Source organism: Crotalus tigris, unplaced genomic scaffold, assembly GCF_016545835.1.
Source record: "Crotalus tigris isolate CLP2741 ecotype Arizona unplaced genomic scaffold, ASM1654583v1 scf7180000018553.2237530, whole genome shotgun sequence".
Classification (NCBI taxonomy): Eukaryota; Metazoa; Chordata; class Lepidosauria; order Squamata; family Viperidae; genus Crotalus; species Crotalus tigris.
Window position 1 is genome coordinate 343172 of NW_024097074.1, and position 18870 is coordinate 362041.

The 18870-nt window shown below is 33.5% G+C and overlaps 1 protein-coding gene across 5 annotated transcripts in view; it reads right to left on the reverse strand.

Annotated features, from left to right (window-relative positions):
* Window positions 1-18870, reverse strand: part of CNKSR2 (connector enhancer of kinase suppressor of Ras 2) — a 200986-nt gene that overhangs the window by 79938 nt on the left and 102178 nt on the right. For all 5 annotated transcript variants that reach the window (XM_039354439.1, XM_039354441.1, XM_039354440.1 and 2 more), the window contains 3 exons: window positions 7390-7523; window positions 5613-5824; window positions 2476-2565 (listed from right to left, as the gene is read on the reverse strand). In XM_039354439.1, coding sequence (XP_039210373.1) covers window positions 2476-2565; window positions 5613-5824; window positions 7390-7523 — 436 coding nt within the window. The remainder of the gene's footprint in view (window positions 1-2475; window positions 2566-5612; window positions 5825-7389; window positions 7524-18870) is intronic.

The window sequence follows — 18870 nt, forward strand, 5'->3', positions numbered from 1 at the left end:
CAGCCTTTTTTTTTCCAGATTTACATTGAAACTTGAAAGCAGTTGGACTGGTTTAATGCACAGGACAGAGATACTGCCCTTCCATGTGTTCCAGAGCACTTATTTTGTCAAATCATGTACAATACTAACATAGAAAAAGAGGGAATATTTTTTAAGAAGGCTCCGCTAATTTTATCTTTCATTATTGTTATAATATAAATCAAATTTACTGATGTTTTTTTCTACCAATGTAAGTAGAACAAATAGACAGCATTAGACATCAGTTTTTCCCCTGCAGATATTTGTACATTATTGCATTTGCTTAGCTCTTCCAAAGTATTAAAATTTTCAGAGAAAACCCATAGTTTATATCCACAAAGTATTAATTTACACCACAATGCCCTGATCTGAAGTCCCACATGCAGTGTGATGTACTCTGTACATAAAGTGTTTTGATGCGCAGTATAGTCTAATTATTTAAATGGGGGGGGGAAGGATAACTAAAGAGGAACATTTTAAGTACATGGGAAGAGAGAACATCAATGGAACATTTTAGTTATGTTCTTCCTGATTCAACACGACACACTCTTATAAATTGGTAAGTTGGGAAACAGCAATTTATAATTTATGATGTTAATTAAATATAAACAACATATATGCTTAAATATCAACTAAATCAAGTCGTATCCCACTTGATAAAAAGCGTCCATGAAAGAGACCTAAAACAAGATGGATCGATGACATCAGCAAGTATTGTGGACTTCATTGGCAAAAGAAAGCTCAGGACCGTATAGGATGAAAACATGCAGAAGAGGCCTTCATCCTGCAATGGATAGGCAATGTCTAAGATGATGATGATGATGATGATCAACTAAATATATTAATAAGGCATTTTTTCAAAGCTATGTATGTCATAAGGTAAGAAAAACCAAACGTACAGGTATAGTATAGGTGGTTCTTTGCTCAATAGTAGTAACTGTGAGTGGGATTTCGGAGTCCTAGTGGACAATCATTTAAATATGAGCCAGCAGTGTGCCAAAAAGCCAACACAGTGCTAGGCTACATTAACAGAGGGATAGAATCAAGATCACATGAAGTATTAATACCACTTTACAATGCCTTGGTAAGGCCACACTTGGAATACTGCATCCAGTTTTGGTCACCACGATGTAAAAAAGATGTTGAGACTCTAGAACAGTGATGGCGAACCTTTTAGAGACTGAGTGCCCAAACTGTAACCCAAAACCCACTTATTTATCACCGGCTGTGGTGGTCATGGCAGACTGTGGTGGTCATGGCAGACTGGGTGGGTGTGGCCAAGGTGGGCGTGGTCACCTTAATGTTTCTTATGGGGAGGGATGCCTGTGGGGACCAGGCAGGGTTGGGGGAGATCCAGGGGGTCTCTGGCAGGTGGGGCAGTGGGCAGGAGGCTCGTCCTGCACGGTGAGGTGAGGCAGGGCGGGGCAGGGATGCCATTGTCGCAGGGCAAGGCAAGGCAGGGGCCGGGGCGGCTGCTGCCTGACATAATCGGCCCCAGCACACAGAGGCCAGCAAGCGCATAGGGCTGACTGTCCATCAGCAGCCACAGCCTGCTGGCCCCTCAACCGGCACACTCTGGGGCTCTGCAGCCCGCCATTAGCAGTTCAGAGAAGCCGCCTCTGAGCTGGAAGGCCAGCGGACAGCTGAGGAAGCAATGCAGTGGGTTGTGCCTGGGAAAAGGAGAGATGCGAGGCCAATAGGGATGGGACAAGGGGGAGAGAAACCAGCTATGCTGGGATGCATCCTACCACATGGGACCTCAGCAAGTTAGCAGGCAGCTGATTGAAGAGGGACAGTTGCCATCTCCAGAGCGCGGCATGCGTGCCCACAGAGAGGGCTCTGAGTGCCGCCTCTGGCACGTGTGCCATAGGTTCGTCACCACTGCTCTAGAAAGATTACAGAGAAGTGCAGCAATGATGATTAGGGGACTGGAGGCTAAAACATATAAGGAACGGTTGCTGGAATTGGGTATGTCTAGTTTAATGAAAGAAGGACTAGGGGTGACATGATAGCAGTATTCCAATATCTAGGGGTTGCCACAAAGAAGATTGAGTCAAGCTATCCTCCAAAGCACCTGAAGGCAGGACAACTAGCAACGGATGGAAACTAATCAAGGAGAAAAGCAACCTAGAACTAAGGAGAAACTTCCTGACAGTGAGAACAATTAACCAGTGGAACAACCTGCCTCCAGAAGCGGTGAATGCTCCAACACTGGAAGTTTTTAAGAAGAGACTGGACAGCCATTTGTCGGTAATGGTATAGGGTTTCTGCCTGAGCAGGGGGCTGGACTAGATGACTTCCAAGGTCCCTTCCAACTTTATTATTATCAACATTATTGTTATAAAAACTGTGGAATAGTTAATGAAAATATATAGTTAAAGAGTGTCTATTTTGGAATGAAATTATTTTTAAATAACCAAATAATGCTATGCATAATTTGTGACTAGAATTACTTACCTCTCCTGCTATCTCTTTTTGTTTTGCTAGGTTCTTCATAATCTCCTACCCAGTTATATTCTACAGGCATAGATATAGGCCTTAGTTTCCCTGCAACAAAATAAATCAGATTGGGCTTGAGGATACCTGTAGCAAACCTGCAGGGTTAAGATGTAACTGAATTTTATTCAAGCACATGCATAAAATTTGATGTGATTTAATGTTAATATCAATATTTTTTACAAATCTTTTGCTTTACATATAAGGACAAAAATCCCCTCAATTTGATAGACATATCAATTGTTCAAAATCATCTGTTACTTTTCATAACTTTTGTATGTAATACATTTGCATAGAACATGGTCATCCATACATGTCAGCATAAATGAACATCCAATATATAACTATTCTAAAAAAAATCAGAAAAGAATTTGAGCCCTGCATTTAATCTTTTGCTCAGCCTAACTTAAATATATAATCAGATTCTAAGGGGAAAATTGCAAAACTAATTTTGACACTTTATCCACTTTTCTCTGCTATTCCAGTCTTATTTCACTCAACATTTCCCTCCTCTATTACAAAATTAAAGCAGACCAAACTAATAAATAAAACAAGCACATCGATCAGATATTTTTCTTATCAGACATTTCTAGGAAATATCACATTTTTCTCAATGGCCTGCTTGATTTTTATGCTAATTATCTCTGTTCTGAAAGTTAACCTATCTTTTGATATAATATATAAGGATATATGTATGAGAGATACAGAAACAAGATTTCCAATTTTGTAAAATTAAGGGTTTTCTTTTCTTTTTTGAAACTCCTACCCCATGGAATAAATTCTTCTATTCATATCAAAATAATTAAATTAATGCTTAATAGGAATGGCTTTCATTAAATTCTAATCATGTGTTTCCCAGTATAAATTACTGTTTTTTAACTTGCAATACTTCAACCTTTTCAAAATGAATTAAATCATTAATAAAGAGATGATAATATTAGAACTGATAATGAAAGACGAAAGAAGAGCAACAGTTTAGAACTCAAAAAACACCACTGAAATGGGATGTGTCAACGTTTTCCAGATGCTTTATACTAAATTCAAACCTTCTCATCTTTAGGGAGATCAACTGAAAAAATGGTATTTCAATTAGGTATCATTAATTTAAGTCCCACTGATTGGAAAGGGTCTACTGTTAGGATAGACTATGTTAGGTACAGTACCTTGATTTGGATTCAATGGTTTTACATCTTTAAATCAGAATTTGTACTCTTGCGAAATTTTAATACAAATTGCCAGAATTTTAGTTTTGTTTTTGTAAGCCATACACAAACCACTTAATTTATAGCTTAATTAATTTGGGCATTGCTGTACCTTCAAACCACAACGAAAGTAAGCTTAATATAAGGATATATTTATGTCTTTGCTTATTTTTCCCACTAATTCTTAGATACTGGTGCAAATGATATGTTTTTCAGTAATGACTGCTGTTTTTAAAATAAAATTTAAAGATCATATAGTACAATCAACAATTATAAGATTTCTTTACAAAGAGCATAAAAAAACCCACAACAATGATTTATTTTTCAATGTTAAAACAGACACATAGTCAGATAGTTCCAACAGTTCTGAATTCTGTTTCTATAGACACATATTTATATATCTATTATAAAGAAATAGTACAAATAACTTATTATCAAAAACAAATGGAGATTTAAAAAGTTAACTATTTTGTAAACAAATTCAAGAGTGTTACATGATAGTCAGAAAATTTATCTATAAACATTATAGTTCGGTATAACACTGCAAAGCCGATATCATTATTACGAATCCTGGCACATTATAAATATCAAATCAAAAACTGAATATCCTGAAATGTAGTTACTAGTATAGAGTGTGAGAGATCCAGCTTGGTGTGGTGATTAAGGCACCAGCTAGAAAGTGGGAAATTAAGTTCTAGTCCTACCTTTGGCATGCGTCCAGCTAGGGGACTTAAGGCCGATCTCTCTCAGCCCTTGAAGGAGGCAAGCCATTTCTAAAAATCTTGCCAAGAAAACTGCAGGGACTAGCCCATACAGTTGTCTATCCAGGATGTTCCCAACCTAAAGGGAATTATTATTATACATTGCACAGAAAGCCAGATGATTAAATTGGATTTGACATTTTTATCCACCTGTCAAGATTTTCCCAAGAACCTGGGATTATTGCATTTATTGTGCTTCTTTACTATGTTGTATTTTTGTGTGCCACATGAATTTCTGAAGTAATTAAGATAACTGCAGAAAATAGAATTTCATTTATAAAAGCAGAATAATTCCTATGTTAACAATGTTAAGAGGACACTATTGATCCCCATATATCAAAATAATGCACCAACATAGAAGCAGGAGGTCTTTGCATGCTTGAGAATTTAACAAATTATCCTCTTGCACAAAATATCTCCCTTTTAGACTGATATAACCAGCTTTTACATCTGCTCTGAGAACAGAAACTAATGGCCCCACCAGAAGATATTAATCTGGAAAGGAACAGTGGCAATGGTATTGGAATTGTTTTCGTGGATATTTTAGTGGCATTTATTACATCAATCATGAATATTTATGTGCATAATAGGACTGAGAGGAAACCAAAACAGTCTGTTAGAATCATTCAATGGGCTTTTATGTTTGTTTCCCTATTTAGCATGGACCTACCTGTTCTATCTGTGCAACGTTTGCAAATTAAGTCAAAACTATAAAAAGTCCAGATGTAGTCTTAAGTTGAAATTACAGCTTACAATTATATACAATTATAATTTTCCAGTTTTAATTTATCTAATTAAATAAATGAATGCAACTTTGCACAAATGAAAATGGAAGCTTATATCCATCAACTTTCATTGACTTTTCTCCTTATTTTCGAACCAACCCAAAGCTGTCAAGAATTATATTTCAATGAACAATCCTAGGCCAATTCAAAAGGTTTCAAAAAGTGTCTTCCACAGCTGGAATTGAATTTAATGAAACACAAAAGAGGAATAAAATGAGAAGAAAGACATGATAATTTAGCTATTATAGGCATAGACAATGTTTACATCTTTGGGATTGAATATACGGTATATAAACAGAAACAAATCTAAAAAAAATAGCTTTTAAATAATTAATGGTATTAATACATACCATATGTTGGTGTGCTTTCTCTTCTTCCAGAACTACTTGTTCTTCCTTTCTCATATTCATAACAATACAAAATGGCATCTTCTTCAACAACATTAAAACGCTTTTGATATTCTTGGTCGAGAAATGAATTTGGAGATTCAGATCCTTTATGTACTGGCTTTCCCACTAGGTGTCTTCCAGTATCATCACATGGAAGGTTTCCCTTCTCATCTCTGTAAGAAAACCTATTTTAGGTGCTTAAAAATGAAAATCATTATTACTGCTTATGCTGTGCTATATTATTATATAAATATAGCATAGATTTTCATTAACTAACATTAAATATTTCAGTAACTCTTATTTAACCCATGTTGAAATTGTTTATTGCAAGCAGTTAGGAGAATAAAAGTTTTAAGACCCATGAAAAACAAATAATTGTGCTTAGACTTGTTCTATTCCTAGGATTTTTTCAATGGCAAATATTTGGAAGGACTGTACAATTTATGTTCTAGTGTGAATCCAATAAGGACTTTTTGATTTATTTAACAAGACATATCTAGAAATGGTTGCTGCAACCAATCATATTATGCAGTGAGGAACTATCTGTCTTTTGGAACTTAAATATGCAACATACTATAATCAATAATATCAGAACTTTGTGTGAACTTATATTTGTATGTCTGGATTATCCCATTTGGCAACATGTGTCTTACAGATTCACATCTAAGTTTATTAATATATCCATTTTATTTCTTCATTCGTTGTTGCTCTGTATTTTTCTTTCTAACCAGATGAATCAAACCCTGATATAGCAGTAATATTCAGAAAATGCTTGAAATACTTTTAGTTGTTGAGCCTTTTGGTTTGATGTGTGCCATTGTGCCCACAGTAAAAAAAATGATAATAAAGGTTATCTTATCTTATCTCTTATCTTATTTGGCTGCAAACATTTGCAGCCAAATTGCCAAGCTCGGAGAGCAAACCAACAGCCCGACTACTAACCCGAGCTACTAATATTCAAACACATCTCGACTTTCAGTTGTGAAAATAACAAAGCTAGCATGTCATATTCTTCAATGAAGGAATCTGGAGCACCCATTCTTTTTCTGACTTCCTTGGTGGAAGGGCAGGTTATACAACAGAATCATGTTCTTGTCTAAAAGTTTGTATCATGAAATTAAGAGCTCCTATTGTAAACATTTCTCTAAGTAAAACAAAATGCCTTAATGGCAACTGGGATTCTCTCTCCCTTTTTGTGATGTAGCTTTTTTGCTATCCTTTATGGTTTATGTTTTCCTTTATCTCCAAACTAGTTATACAATGACTCTTCTAACTTCAATTCAGAAATAATAATATGCAACTTGCAACTCTGAGCAAGGCATTTGCATTTATCTAGCACAGAATCCAGTGCCTATACTTTTCCAGTTGCAACAAAGAGCAGTAGCATTATTATTTTTTAAAAAAGGATCCTTTTTAACCTGAATAAATTTGTTCTGTGAGTTAATAATTGAATATTGTGCCTAATAATAGGTTTTTTTTCACTTTCAGTTCCACATAAATATATTGAAACTTTTTTTAGTATGGCCAAAATATAAAAAGGAATTAAGATGATATATGGGTTTTGGACACTGAATGCTCAATGAATTGTTAATGCCTTTCTTCTTTTACTTTTACTTGCCATGCTCGTAATATAGTAATGATGGTTTCACATTCTTTCCCCCCCCCCCCAGACATGGATTACTGCATATTCTTATAACCCTGAGTAAAATTAAGAGTATGATCAATTGTGATAATCCACCTGGGAATATAAGGCTCTGCTGGAGGTGGTGGTATGTAGAGATCCTGGAGGGCTGAGCTGTCTCTTTTAGTAGGTGTGCTGACAGTACTGGACGGTGTTGCAACACTGCTTGTAGGACTTCTAGATACAAGTGGCTGGTTAAAACAAAACAAAATGATTTAAAGTCATATCTAGTTATCTTTTTATATTATAATAAATTAAGCATATATAATCTTGGAAAAGGTTATGCTAATAAATTAAGAAACATCAACTTCAACTTAACTGGGGAGTGACTTTTAAATTTTGTATATTTTGAATTGCTGCCATTCTCCATTTATATGTTGCAGATTTCCTATACTGGAGCATTTGCTCTTCATGCCTTAAAATCAAATCCAATATAAATTGATCTGTAAGTACTCCCAACATGACATATTTCGATTTATAACTTAATAAAAATCATATCAATTATATTTTGGCAGGTTTACCCAGCAATCTTGCTCAAATTTCACTTCTTTAATTATTACCATATTTTAATTTCAATAATCTACAGAGCTGGCTAAACTACTGAAGTGCTTTCTTTTGGGGAAAATGTTATTATCCCCAGCTGTTAAAATACAAATATCATTTTAAGACAATGATTTCATTACATGTAAGCAGATACTGGTTTTATGATTGCCAGATATTCATGTAATCAGAGAAGCCATTTAGGAAAATATTTATTGGGATTTTCTGAACAACATTATACAAATGGATAAATGTATTGAAAGACAAGAGAACACAAATATTACATTTTGGGAACTGTCAATAGAAGAATTGTGAACCCAGTTTTTAGAAATAGAAAGCATACATGAATGTAAACCAGGCTACATCAATTTAGAGTTCTCAAAATATATTATTTTGGAGCTACAAATCACACTATTCCCTAGTAATTTAGCCTCATAAAACTTAGGAAAGCTTACATTGTAAGAACTAAGAAAAATTATTTGTTGCAAACTATTGTGATTTTCCATAAAGAAAAATCAGGTCTCATTTTCAAAATATTATTATACTTTTGCAGCAGATATGCTGTTTGTCCAAGGTTTAAAGTGTATACCAAAGATTAAAGTATAAAATCTGCCTTATTATGTAGAATAGATTTGAGTATAGTATAGTGAAACGTAATGTAATGGAGACACACATAAAAATGGAACAGATATACATCAGTATAAACATAAAAACGTATATCAAGAATTTAAAGAAGAAAATAGAACTTCCCCTGTATACTTCATTTGGCTAAATAGAGAAACACTTGAAATATTTACTAATATGTTATTCTATACACCAGACAAGCAAGTAAAAATCAGCACTAATTTTTTTTTTTTGTTCTGAATAGGAAGAGAGAAAAATCTCAAGCAAAAAGTATTAAATTCCTCTTGACTCTTAAACATTTTCATTGGAGAGTACATAATTAGCAGCCATATAATGCTATCTATCATAAATTATTTTCATTAAATAGGAGAGGGGAATTTATTGATGTGCTTCTACATTATGATTAAAACCACTTTAAGATACATGAGCAACATATGGAGTACATATTAGCCTAAATATGTGAATTATTTTATTTTTTGTGGGTTTCATTTGTTTTCATCATTATGAATTTTTATAACATATAAAATTACATAAGCATTTCATAATCTTTTTAGAAAGACTTAGAAAGACTTTAGTTAGGAGAAGATTTTTTTCAAAAACCAGAGTAAGGCAAGATGGCATAGCCTTCTAGCTTCTTTTGCAGAAACTCCAATGAATCAAAATACCTCCACACACACACAGACAACCACACACAAACTCAAACCTGTTGACTGGGCTACTAGAAACTGTACTGTATATAGCTAGTCATTAGGATTAAAGTTGAGGTGGAAAGTTTATTCACACTTTCCACCTCAAGTAATTGAAAAGGTTTTAAAACAAGTCAATGTCAGATAGAGTTGATACGCTAAAATTCATACTAACAAAGCACTGATTTTATCTGAACCACATAATAATCCCAGATAATAAAGTCTCTTTTAGGTCTATAATAGAATAATTTAAATATTTGAACATTTTCAATCTTAGCCTATCTTCACAATAATCAAAACAGGAGTTGATTGAAGCTGAAATCAGTATATTGCCAGAGAGACAGAGTTAAAATGAGAATTATCAGACTAGGCAGAGAAAATGTTTGCACCATTTGAGCCTCAAATAACAATGATGTCTCCAGGAACACTCCCAAAGCTGAGTCCCAATCCTTTTGGGAACATACTAGAGCCTATTCCCTAGACCAGGGGTAGGCGACATTGGCTCTTTTATGACTCATGGACTTCAACTCCCAGAATTCCTGAGCCAGCCATAAAAGAGCCAAGGTTGCCTACCCCTATCCTAGACAGATGAATGGCCCTTCAACATTATTTCCATCTTGTCTTACATTTTTGACTTGCTTCTATAAACATTAACTGTCCATTCTGGTGGCAGAAAGAAGAGATGAAACTGGCTGTCATCTACATATGAATGACTCTGCAACTCACAGGTAATTTTCCTTGACACTCTATAGCTTTTCAAGTAATAGTACATGATTTCACAATAAATTTTCCTCATTTTTCCTGTAGCATCCCAGTATGTAGGTAGTCCTTAACTTATGACCACAATTGGGACTGGAATTTCCTTCATCAAACATGTATTCATTAAGTGAGTCACACCAATTTTACAATATATTTTGCCTTGGTCATTAAGCGAATCTGGCTTCTCCTATTACTTGGCTTTTTGGAAGCCCCCCTGGAAGGTCACAAAGGGTGATCATGTGACCCAGCTGTAACTGTTTTAATCCACTGTAAATTCATGCCAGTTGCCAAGTGCCCTGATTTTGATCACACAACCAAGATATGCAGTAAGTATCCGAATCACTTAATATCATTTAATATAATGTTACAGTTTCATTTTATTGATAAAACAAACAATGGTTACCCAGAAGAAGCTAAAAGAAAATATCATAGACATATTCAAAAACAAGAAATAAATAGATCCCATTTAAATATAATACGATATTGTATTGGAAACAGATTAGCTGCTATGAAAACTGCATGCTTTCCCATAGATTAATTCTGGTACATGATGAATGTGGCACTGGTAACAATGATAAAATGTATCTTTTGTTGTTGTTGTTGTTAGTTGCGAAGTCGTGTCCGACCCATTGCGACCCCATGGACAATGTTCCTCCAGGTCTTCCTGTCCTCCACCATCTTATGGAGTCAATTTAAGCTCACTCCTACTGCTTCAGTGACTCCATCCAACCAGCCATTCTCTGTCGTCCCTTTCTTCTAGTGCCCTCAATCTTTCCCAGCATTAGGCTCATCTCCAGTGATAATTTATGTGGTAGAGCAGATTTATTCCCTACTATTTTTCATTTCTTTTTCATCAATCATGCACAGTAAAATTTATTGTGGGTTTAAGATAATTTGTGTGCTAGGAATGATACTGTATAAGTAAATAAAGTAGTCAAATGTACGAAAACAAAGAGTTGAGCAGGCTGAATTAAAAATTAAAATTCTACTTCTTAACAATGAAAATGCATTACACGTAAGTTATTAAACTTATTTTATAAAGATATTTCCAGAAAACCTTTTCGGATTGATTACCATGGAGCCACCAGCCCCAGATTGTTTTTTATTACTATGTATTACATTGTATAATGGTTGGTTGTGCAGTCAAGCAGTTATTTAAACTGGATTTGTCATTTTTATCCATCTATTGAGCTGGGAAAGGCAGTTGTTTGATGATGTTAAAGGTATCATCATAGACTGTAAGCTGTTCCAAGGAAATCTGCATTTGCAATTAATTGATGATTATTTTGTCAAGAACTTTTTATTAATAATAATAACATGTATATGCTGCCTAACTCACATAATAACAGTTTGATATATTGCATATTATCAAGAGCCCTAATCAATTTCAGTAATAGGTGAATCTTTTAAAAAAACAAATAAAAAACAAAACTGAAATATAACTTTATAAAATTCTGTTGAAGTTTGTGCTTGTTCCATTTTCAGATACTATTAAGAAACAGAGAAATAGTATGTTCAGTGTCAGTAAGAATACAAATATGGAAAATTCTGTTCCTTTACCCAATATCACAGATGAAAAAAAAAATCCATTCCATTATAGCACACTTGTTTTTAAATCTTAAACTGGTATTACTTCTCAACGTTTGATTAAGATCAAATATATTTTCATAAACTGGTTGGAAGAAATGTGAGAGGCTGCTAATCATCTGTAGAATAATGAAACTATGCTTACATTCAAAGGTACAGAGCAAAACGAAGCTTAGGAAGAATACATTTCCACAGGCATCATTCCTACCATAAGAATAGCATGTTGTCCATTTAAGTAAAACATTTTCATTCATCAACCAGCCCTGTATTTCTGCTCCCCTTTTTTGCTCCCCAACTTACCATGAGAGAAGGTTTCAGTCAATCTACAGATAATCACAACACATTGTAAGTAACATATGTAGATATGCAACTAAAGGTGTATTACTCAGTTCTCATATCAATAGAAACTATTTATCAATCACATATCTATTCAATATATATATAAATTAGAATTAGAACTACAAATAAACCCACAAAAGAAAATACTTAAAAAGCAAATGGAGATAATAAAACATAAACTAAACCTAGTAGAGGCAGAAATAATGGCTCAACAGATTAAAAGGGCTAAACAGAACTTTTTTGAAAATGCCAGTAAGCTAGGGAGATGGTTAGCATATAGACTGAAAAAGAAAAAGAGAAAAAACTGATAAACAAGTTGCAAGACTGAAAAGGTGAATTGCAGTTTCAAAATGACACAATTAAAAAAATGATTAAAGACTTTTACGAGATACTTTACAACACAGTGGAAATTTCAAAGGAAAAAATACAGCAGTACTTACCAAAAATTCCAGAGAATATTCAAAACATATTAAATGGGAAAATATCAATGATGGAGATTACAGAGGCCCAAAAAAAGGAAAAAAAAAACAACAATGACAAGACCCCGGGCCCAGATGGATTACTGCAGAGCTTTACAAATCATTACAAGATATACTAAGCCCAATATTGAAAGAACTGTGTAATGAAATATTTTTGGAGGCTAAAATACCAAAATACATGGACTGAAGCTAACATCACTTTAATACCTAAAGAAGATTCTGACTTGACACAAATAAAAAATTATAGACCAATATTGTTATTAAATGTAGATTATAAAATTTTCACTTCAATAATAGCAGAAAGATTAAAGAACTTTCTTACTGAATTTATATATACAGACCAAAATGACTTTCTACCTAAAAGACAGATAAAAAATAACGAATGATCCTAGATTTTTTTAGAGTACTATGAAATTCATCCAGGGAAACAAATGGCTTTAATATTTCTAGATGCACAGAAAGCATTTGACGACGTAAACTGGCAATTTACGTTCCAGCAACTAGAGGAAATGGATTTTGGAGCAAACTTTATAAATGCAATTAAAACAATTTATCATAAACCAGTGATTCTCAACCTTTTTAATGCCACCACCCCCAACCGGTCGTAAGTCAAGGACTACTCAACCGGTCGTAAGTCAAGGACTACTCAACTGGTGCAGCACCGTTTGCAGAATGGGACTTTTGGCGGGCTCAGCAGGGCAGAGACAGCCTGGAGAATTCCTATTGGCTTTTGAAAGCCAATAGAATTAGACTCTATTCAAGAGAGTCTATTCTATTGGCTTTCAAAAGCCAATAGAATGAAAGGGAGTAGCACAGCCAAGGAAAAGGGGAAAAAAATGGCGGACTGCGTTGTTTGGCGACCCCCATGAAATGGTCATTTGACCCCAAATGGGGTCCCGACCCACAGGTTGAGAACCACTGTCATAAACAAACAGCCAAAGTAATTGTAAATGGAGATTTTACAGAAAACTTTGACATTAAAAAAGGCACAAGACAATTATTGGAATACTTCAATACTTCCAAACACTGGAAGTATTGAATAGAAACATTAGGCAAGATACAGAAATTAAAGGACTAGAGATAAAAGATGAAAAATATAAACTACAAGCATTTGCAGACGACTTGGTTTTTATATTGGAAGAACCGCTTGAAACAAGCGTTAAGCTTATGGAGAAAATAGAAGAATTTGGAGAAGTGGCAGGGTTGAAAATAAACAGAGAAAAGACTAAAGTGCTAACTAAAAGTTTAAGACTAAAAGTTTAACAGAAAAACAAAAAAATTCAACTAGCAAAAAAACAAACCTTCACATAGTCAAAAAAGTTAAATATTTGGGAATTTATTTAACAGCAAGATGTGCAACAATAAAAGAAGACAACTATGTAAGATTGTTAAAACAAATAAAATTGGATCTGGAAAAGTGGAAAAATTTACAACTCTCAATGCTGGGGAGAATAGCAACAGTGAAAATGAATATCTTACCAAAAATACTCTTTTTATTTCAAACAATATTTACATGACTGGGAAAAACCTTTTTTGATGAACTAAATACAACAATACTGAAATTTATTTGGCAAGGAAAAAAACTAGAATTAGACTGAAAATGTTACAAGAAGTGAAAGAAAGTGGGGATTTGGACTGCCGGACTGGACGCTATACTACCAAGCAACTATATTAACATGGGTAAAAGAGTGGATAATGCTTAGAGACAAAAGACTATTATATCTAGAGGGGCATGACCTGCAACTTGAATGGCATGCCTTTCTATGATATGGGAAGAATAAAATACATAGATACTTTCAAAACCACTTTATAAGAAATGCACTTCTAGAATGGGAAAAAATAAAAGTGAACATCTATGTTAAAATACCTGGATGACTTTCAAGAATGGAAGCATTCGCTTATCCAAATTTAATTAACTACGAGAAAGTTGTGACCTATAAAGATATTTTGGACAATGAAGGGAAACTGAAAGATAGACAAGATTTATAAGAACAAGGTATTGATTTATCATGGTGACCATACCTGCAAATTCAAACAAGATATGCAAAAGATGCTAAAACAATGGGATTTTATAATTCAGCACCATTTAATAGTCTAAGAATAAGATAATTGTTGCTGACAGTTCCAAAAGAACATTGCTATTTCCACTTTTGCAGACAGGAATTCCTTGGATAGCCAAGTATATGAATGGTGAAGTAGATATTTAGCTATAGCTGATTTCATAAGATACAGTTGATATAGTTGGTAGTTACTCAGTATTATTCAAGCCCACTTATAAAGAAATTCTGACTGGAGAAATTCTTAGTTCTTAGAAGACAAACCAGAAATATCAGTAATGGACTTGCAATCATAGCTTTCAAGTCAGCCATGATTATGTATTCTCTAAAAGAGAGAATTCTGGAATAAGGTTATATTTCTTATAATAAAAGATAATACAAACAATGTTTAATAAAGGCTAAGTTTAATAAATAGTAATTGCAATGTCATTTAGATGAGGGAGTGCTAATTCATGTGGTGTGGTTATGTCCTGCTATTTCTATATTTTGATCTGAAAATTTTAGTTGTAAAACAGCTGAGTCTGCTGTAGTCTGGGTATCTCAATACCCAAAACAACTTCATGTTTTTACATTCTGGCTTAACATCTTAATGATTTTTACTATGCGTGTGAGAGATAATACTTTATCACCCTACTATATTTCATTATTAACAATAAAAACAAATGCAAAAGTTGAAATAATATAATTAATCCTACCCCCCGATTATATAGCATGTTAGCATGTGACTGGAAATTTTAGTTATTCCCACTCTTTTTAGAAGATAGAGCAATTACACCAAAAATAAACAAAATCATTCATTGGTTTTAAAAAGAGATAAAATATAAAACTTTTTTTAAAATATTAAACCTTAAAATACATACATTCAACACTGCACAGTTGTTTTTACTGGGGTCAGCAACTAAAGTAAAAATCCACATGAAATATAAAATAAATGTTCCAGAGACACCACAAAGATCTGGTATGAACTGTTGCTTTCTCTCTGTAGAATGGGAATAAATATAATACAATTTAATACAGAATCTACCAGAAGATTATAAATAAAAATAATATTTTGTTGCCTAGACAGTAATGAAAGGCTTAAGGCATGCAATCAGTTTTCCTAACTTGTTCATTAAACCTTTGAAATTAACAATTTCAAAGAAAAAATATTCTAATAGAAATCCTAGGTGTAGCATATATTTTTTTCTATAGAAACAGCATTTTTTTTTCTTGAATAAGAAACCCTTTACAAACTTTTGACAAAAATCTGAATTTTAAGAGGAGAGCAGTGTTGATCTCCTCTTAGTTTCAATCCACAACATTTCCTTCAATTTCCTTCACCACTGTTACCTTTGCATTTTTAAAAGATTCAGTGAAAGGTAGAGAACATCTCTGTATCTATGTTACAGAGCCAATGTGGATTGGTCTGGCATTCACAACAGAATAACTGCTTCCTATTAAAGACTCTTGACCCCCATTTACAACTTAGGAAGACATCAAAAATTCCGGATTTTCAAATCTGGGAGGAAAAGTATTCAAAACAATTATACATCCATAATTTACTTATGAAAATGAATTACTACAGTGTTCTTTGTCAACATTTGAGTATTTTTCATGAGGTTGTCTTTTTAATAAATTAAATGTAATAATTTTTTAAAGTTTCATAGTAAATATGAAGTTTATATTGCAATTTTCTCAATTTTCTCATTTGGTTTGTTGACATTTGTAAGTATGGAACTTAGTATTTTCATTTTTATTACTACTATGTGATGATATAATACATTTTTATTGATCTATATGGATTGTACAACAACTAATAAACTTCATTTCTCTACCCTTTATCCATTATCAGACTGTAGCAATTTAAATTCTTCAATAATACAGCGATAGACAGCAGTCTTTTTACATTCCTGAATTGTAAAATCCTTACCATCACATTTCAATGGGTGGAAATAACATTATTATCAAAAGTTTAATAAACATCTCATCTCACAAGCATCTGAAAATTCAATCACATCACTTTTCTTAGCCAAGTTGCAGAAAGTACAAAATATGGATGAAGTTGTTTAGTTTTGTGAATAATATGCCTGTAATCATTTTTCAGGTTTTGCATACTTTTTCTACTTTTTTGATCTATGACATAAACTAATTTTTCACCATTTGTATTCAATGTATCTGCCACCCTATTTCAAAGCCTACTAAAGAAATTCCTGTTTAACTCCTGCTAAAGATAGCTATTTTTTTATTTTTATGTCTTTACTAAATAAATATGGAATTGCAATCATATTCCTCTTGATATTACTACTCTTAATGTGGCAATAGCCCATCATAGTGCACACACAATATGGTTGCTCATTAAATGATAATATTTCAATAAATACATATTGTTAGAGAATATGAAATAAAATTGTCTACAATAATAGAGATGGTGAGAAAAGTTTATTTCTCTCAAAACATAAGGAAATGGCATAAAGTTAATTGCCGAACAGAACACAAATTTGTTTACCAAAAATCATTTTGGATACTCATATTATTCATATTATTTAACTGCAAATAGTATCTACAGATCAAATGAAATATATGTATAAATATAAAATGAAGCACAGCAGCAGTTTGAGGCTATATATTTAAACTAGATAAAAGCAAAATTATAATTATGAATAAACAACAAACATCAAAAAATCTATCTGGCTATAAATTTAAGGCTATAGCAGTCTTCATTTACAGAAGACTTATCCAGAGAATTTTTATTCATGAGTCTTATTTTTCTCCTTAAATATTATACTCTCTTGAAATAATATTACATATGAATTATTTTCTTTAAGGGAGAGTAATAAAAGGCAGGGTAGCCACTTCCACCCATGAAACATAGCTTTTTCATTAATTTCTATCAATAGGTCTATTCGAATTCTTAGATCCTATCACAGTTATGGCAAACTTTTTAGAGACCGAGTGCCCAAAAACTGGCCCCACCCCTGTCTATGCTGCCTGGCTGCCATGTCCTTGGCTGTGCTGCTCTGTTTGGGCCTCTCTTGGGGGCGATTCTCCTTCAGGGGGGCTGCTGGAGAGGAGGAGGTTGCGGGGAGAGGCAAGGCTGGGGCAACAGCACGTGTGCCCACAGAGAGGGCTCTGAGTGCCGCCTATGGCACCCATGCCTTAGGTTCGCCACCACTGTCCTATCACAAAACTGCACCCACCCCACTGCCGGCAATGGAGAAAAAGTTCTGATATGTTGCGTGGCAGCATCTGATGTCACGAGTTTGAGATGTCTGACATAAACTCTTTCCCCCAAAACAGAAATATTGAGATTGGGAAGTGAATATATGCCAAAAATCTGCAACATGATATGAAAGAAGAATAATTTAAAATACAGTAACTTTAAGACTGTAAAAGTTTGAAAAAATGATTGCAACTACAGTCTATTTGCCAAAAAGAAAAAAATAAGCAATGATTGCATGAACAACAAATCCTTGAAAAGCAAATGTAGCAATAATTTTTAGAAAAAACATGCATTTCCTCTGTAATTTCAGTTTTAACAAATGAAGGCTGTAGTGAATATTTTAAGATGGAAACACTAGAAATTCACATCAAATGAATAGGGATATAACATCGTAATACTCCAGATATTTCCAGGAGTAAAATTACTAATAATTGGCAGCTGATGTCTAACCTGATTTAGTTATATATGAAATTTATTTGACAACTGGAAACCAGCTGAACTCCAGGTAGTTACCAAATTTATTAATAGATACTGAAACAAAACAAAAATGATTAAAATAATAACAAAAATATCAAGCAAAAATATAAAATTGTAAGAAGGGGAACTGCTAATACAGTTAAATCCTAAGGACCCTCTGGAAGAACCACATCTTAATTTGCTTTCAGAAGGCCAGGAACCATGGAGTTTGCATTGATTTGCTTTTCCTTAGTATAGTAGTGGCCATATGGACATTTATAAGAAACTTGAAAAAGTATTTTTTAAAAAAAGATATAAGTGCTATACATAAATATATCATCTGGATATATTTGTAGCATTTTAGAACACAAATTATGCTTATATTATAAGAGAAGTATGTGTCACCTTCATGCTGTCTTGTATTAAATAACAACTGTGGTTATAATATTCAGCCAGAATATTATGAATATTATAAATATTCTAGCTGAATATTATAAAAATACCTTTATATAGTTTTTTTTAAAAAACAACTGCTTTAATGTTATTATTTATTTAGGTGTTATTGTCTTATTTTAGATTAAACTTTAATTCTTGATTGTTCTTATTTTTTCTTTTGTGCACAGTTCTGGCTCCTCTAGGAGGTAGAGCAGTATAACAGCAAAGCAACATAATATTTGCATATGTAGATTAATTATATACTGGTAGTTCCCAACCTATGACCACAATTGAGCCCTAAAATTTCTGTTGCTAATCAAGGCAGTTGTTAAGTGAGCTGCACCCCTTTTATGACCTTTTTTGCCATAACCGTTAAG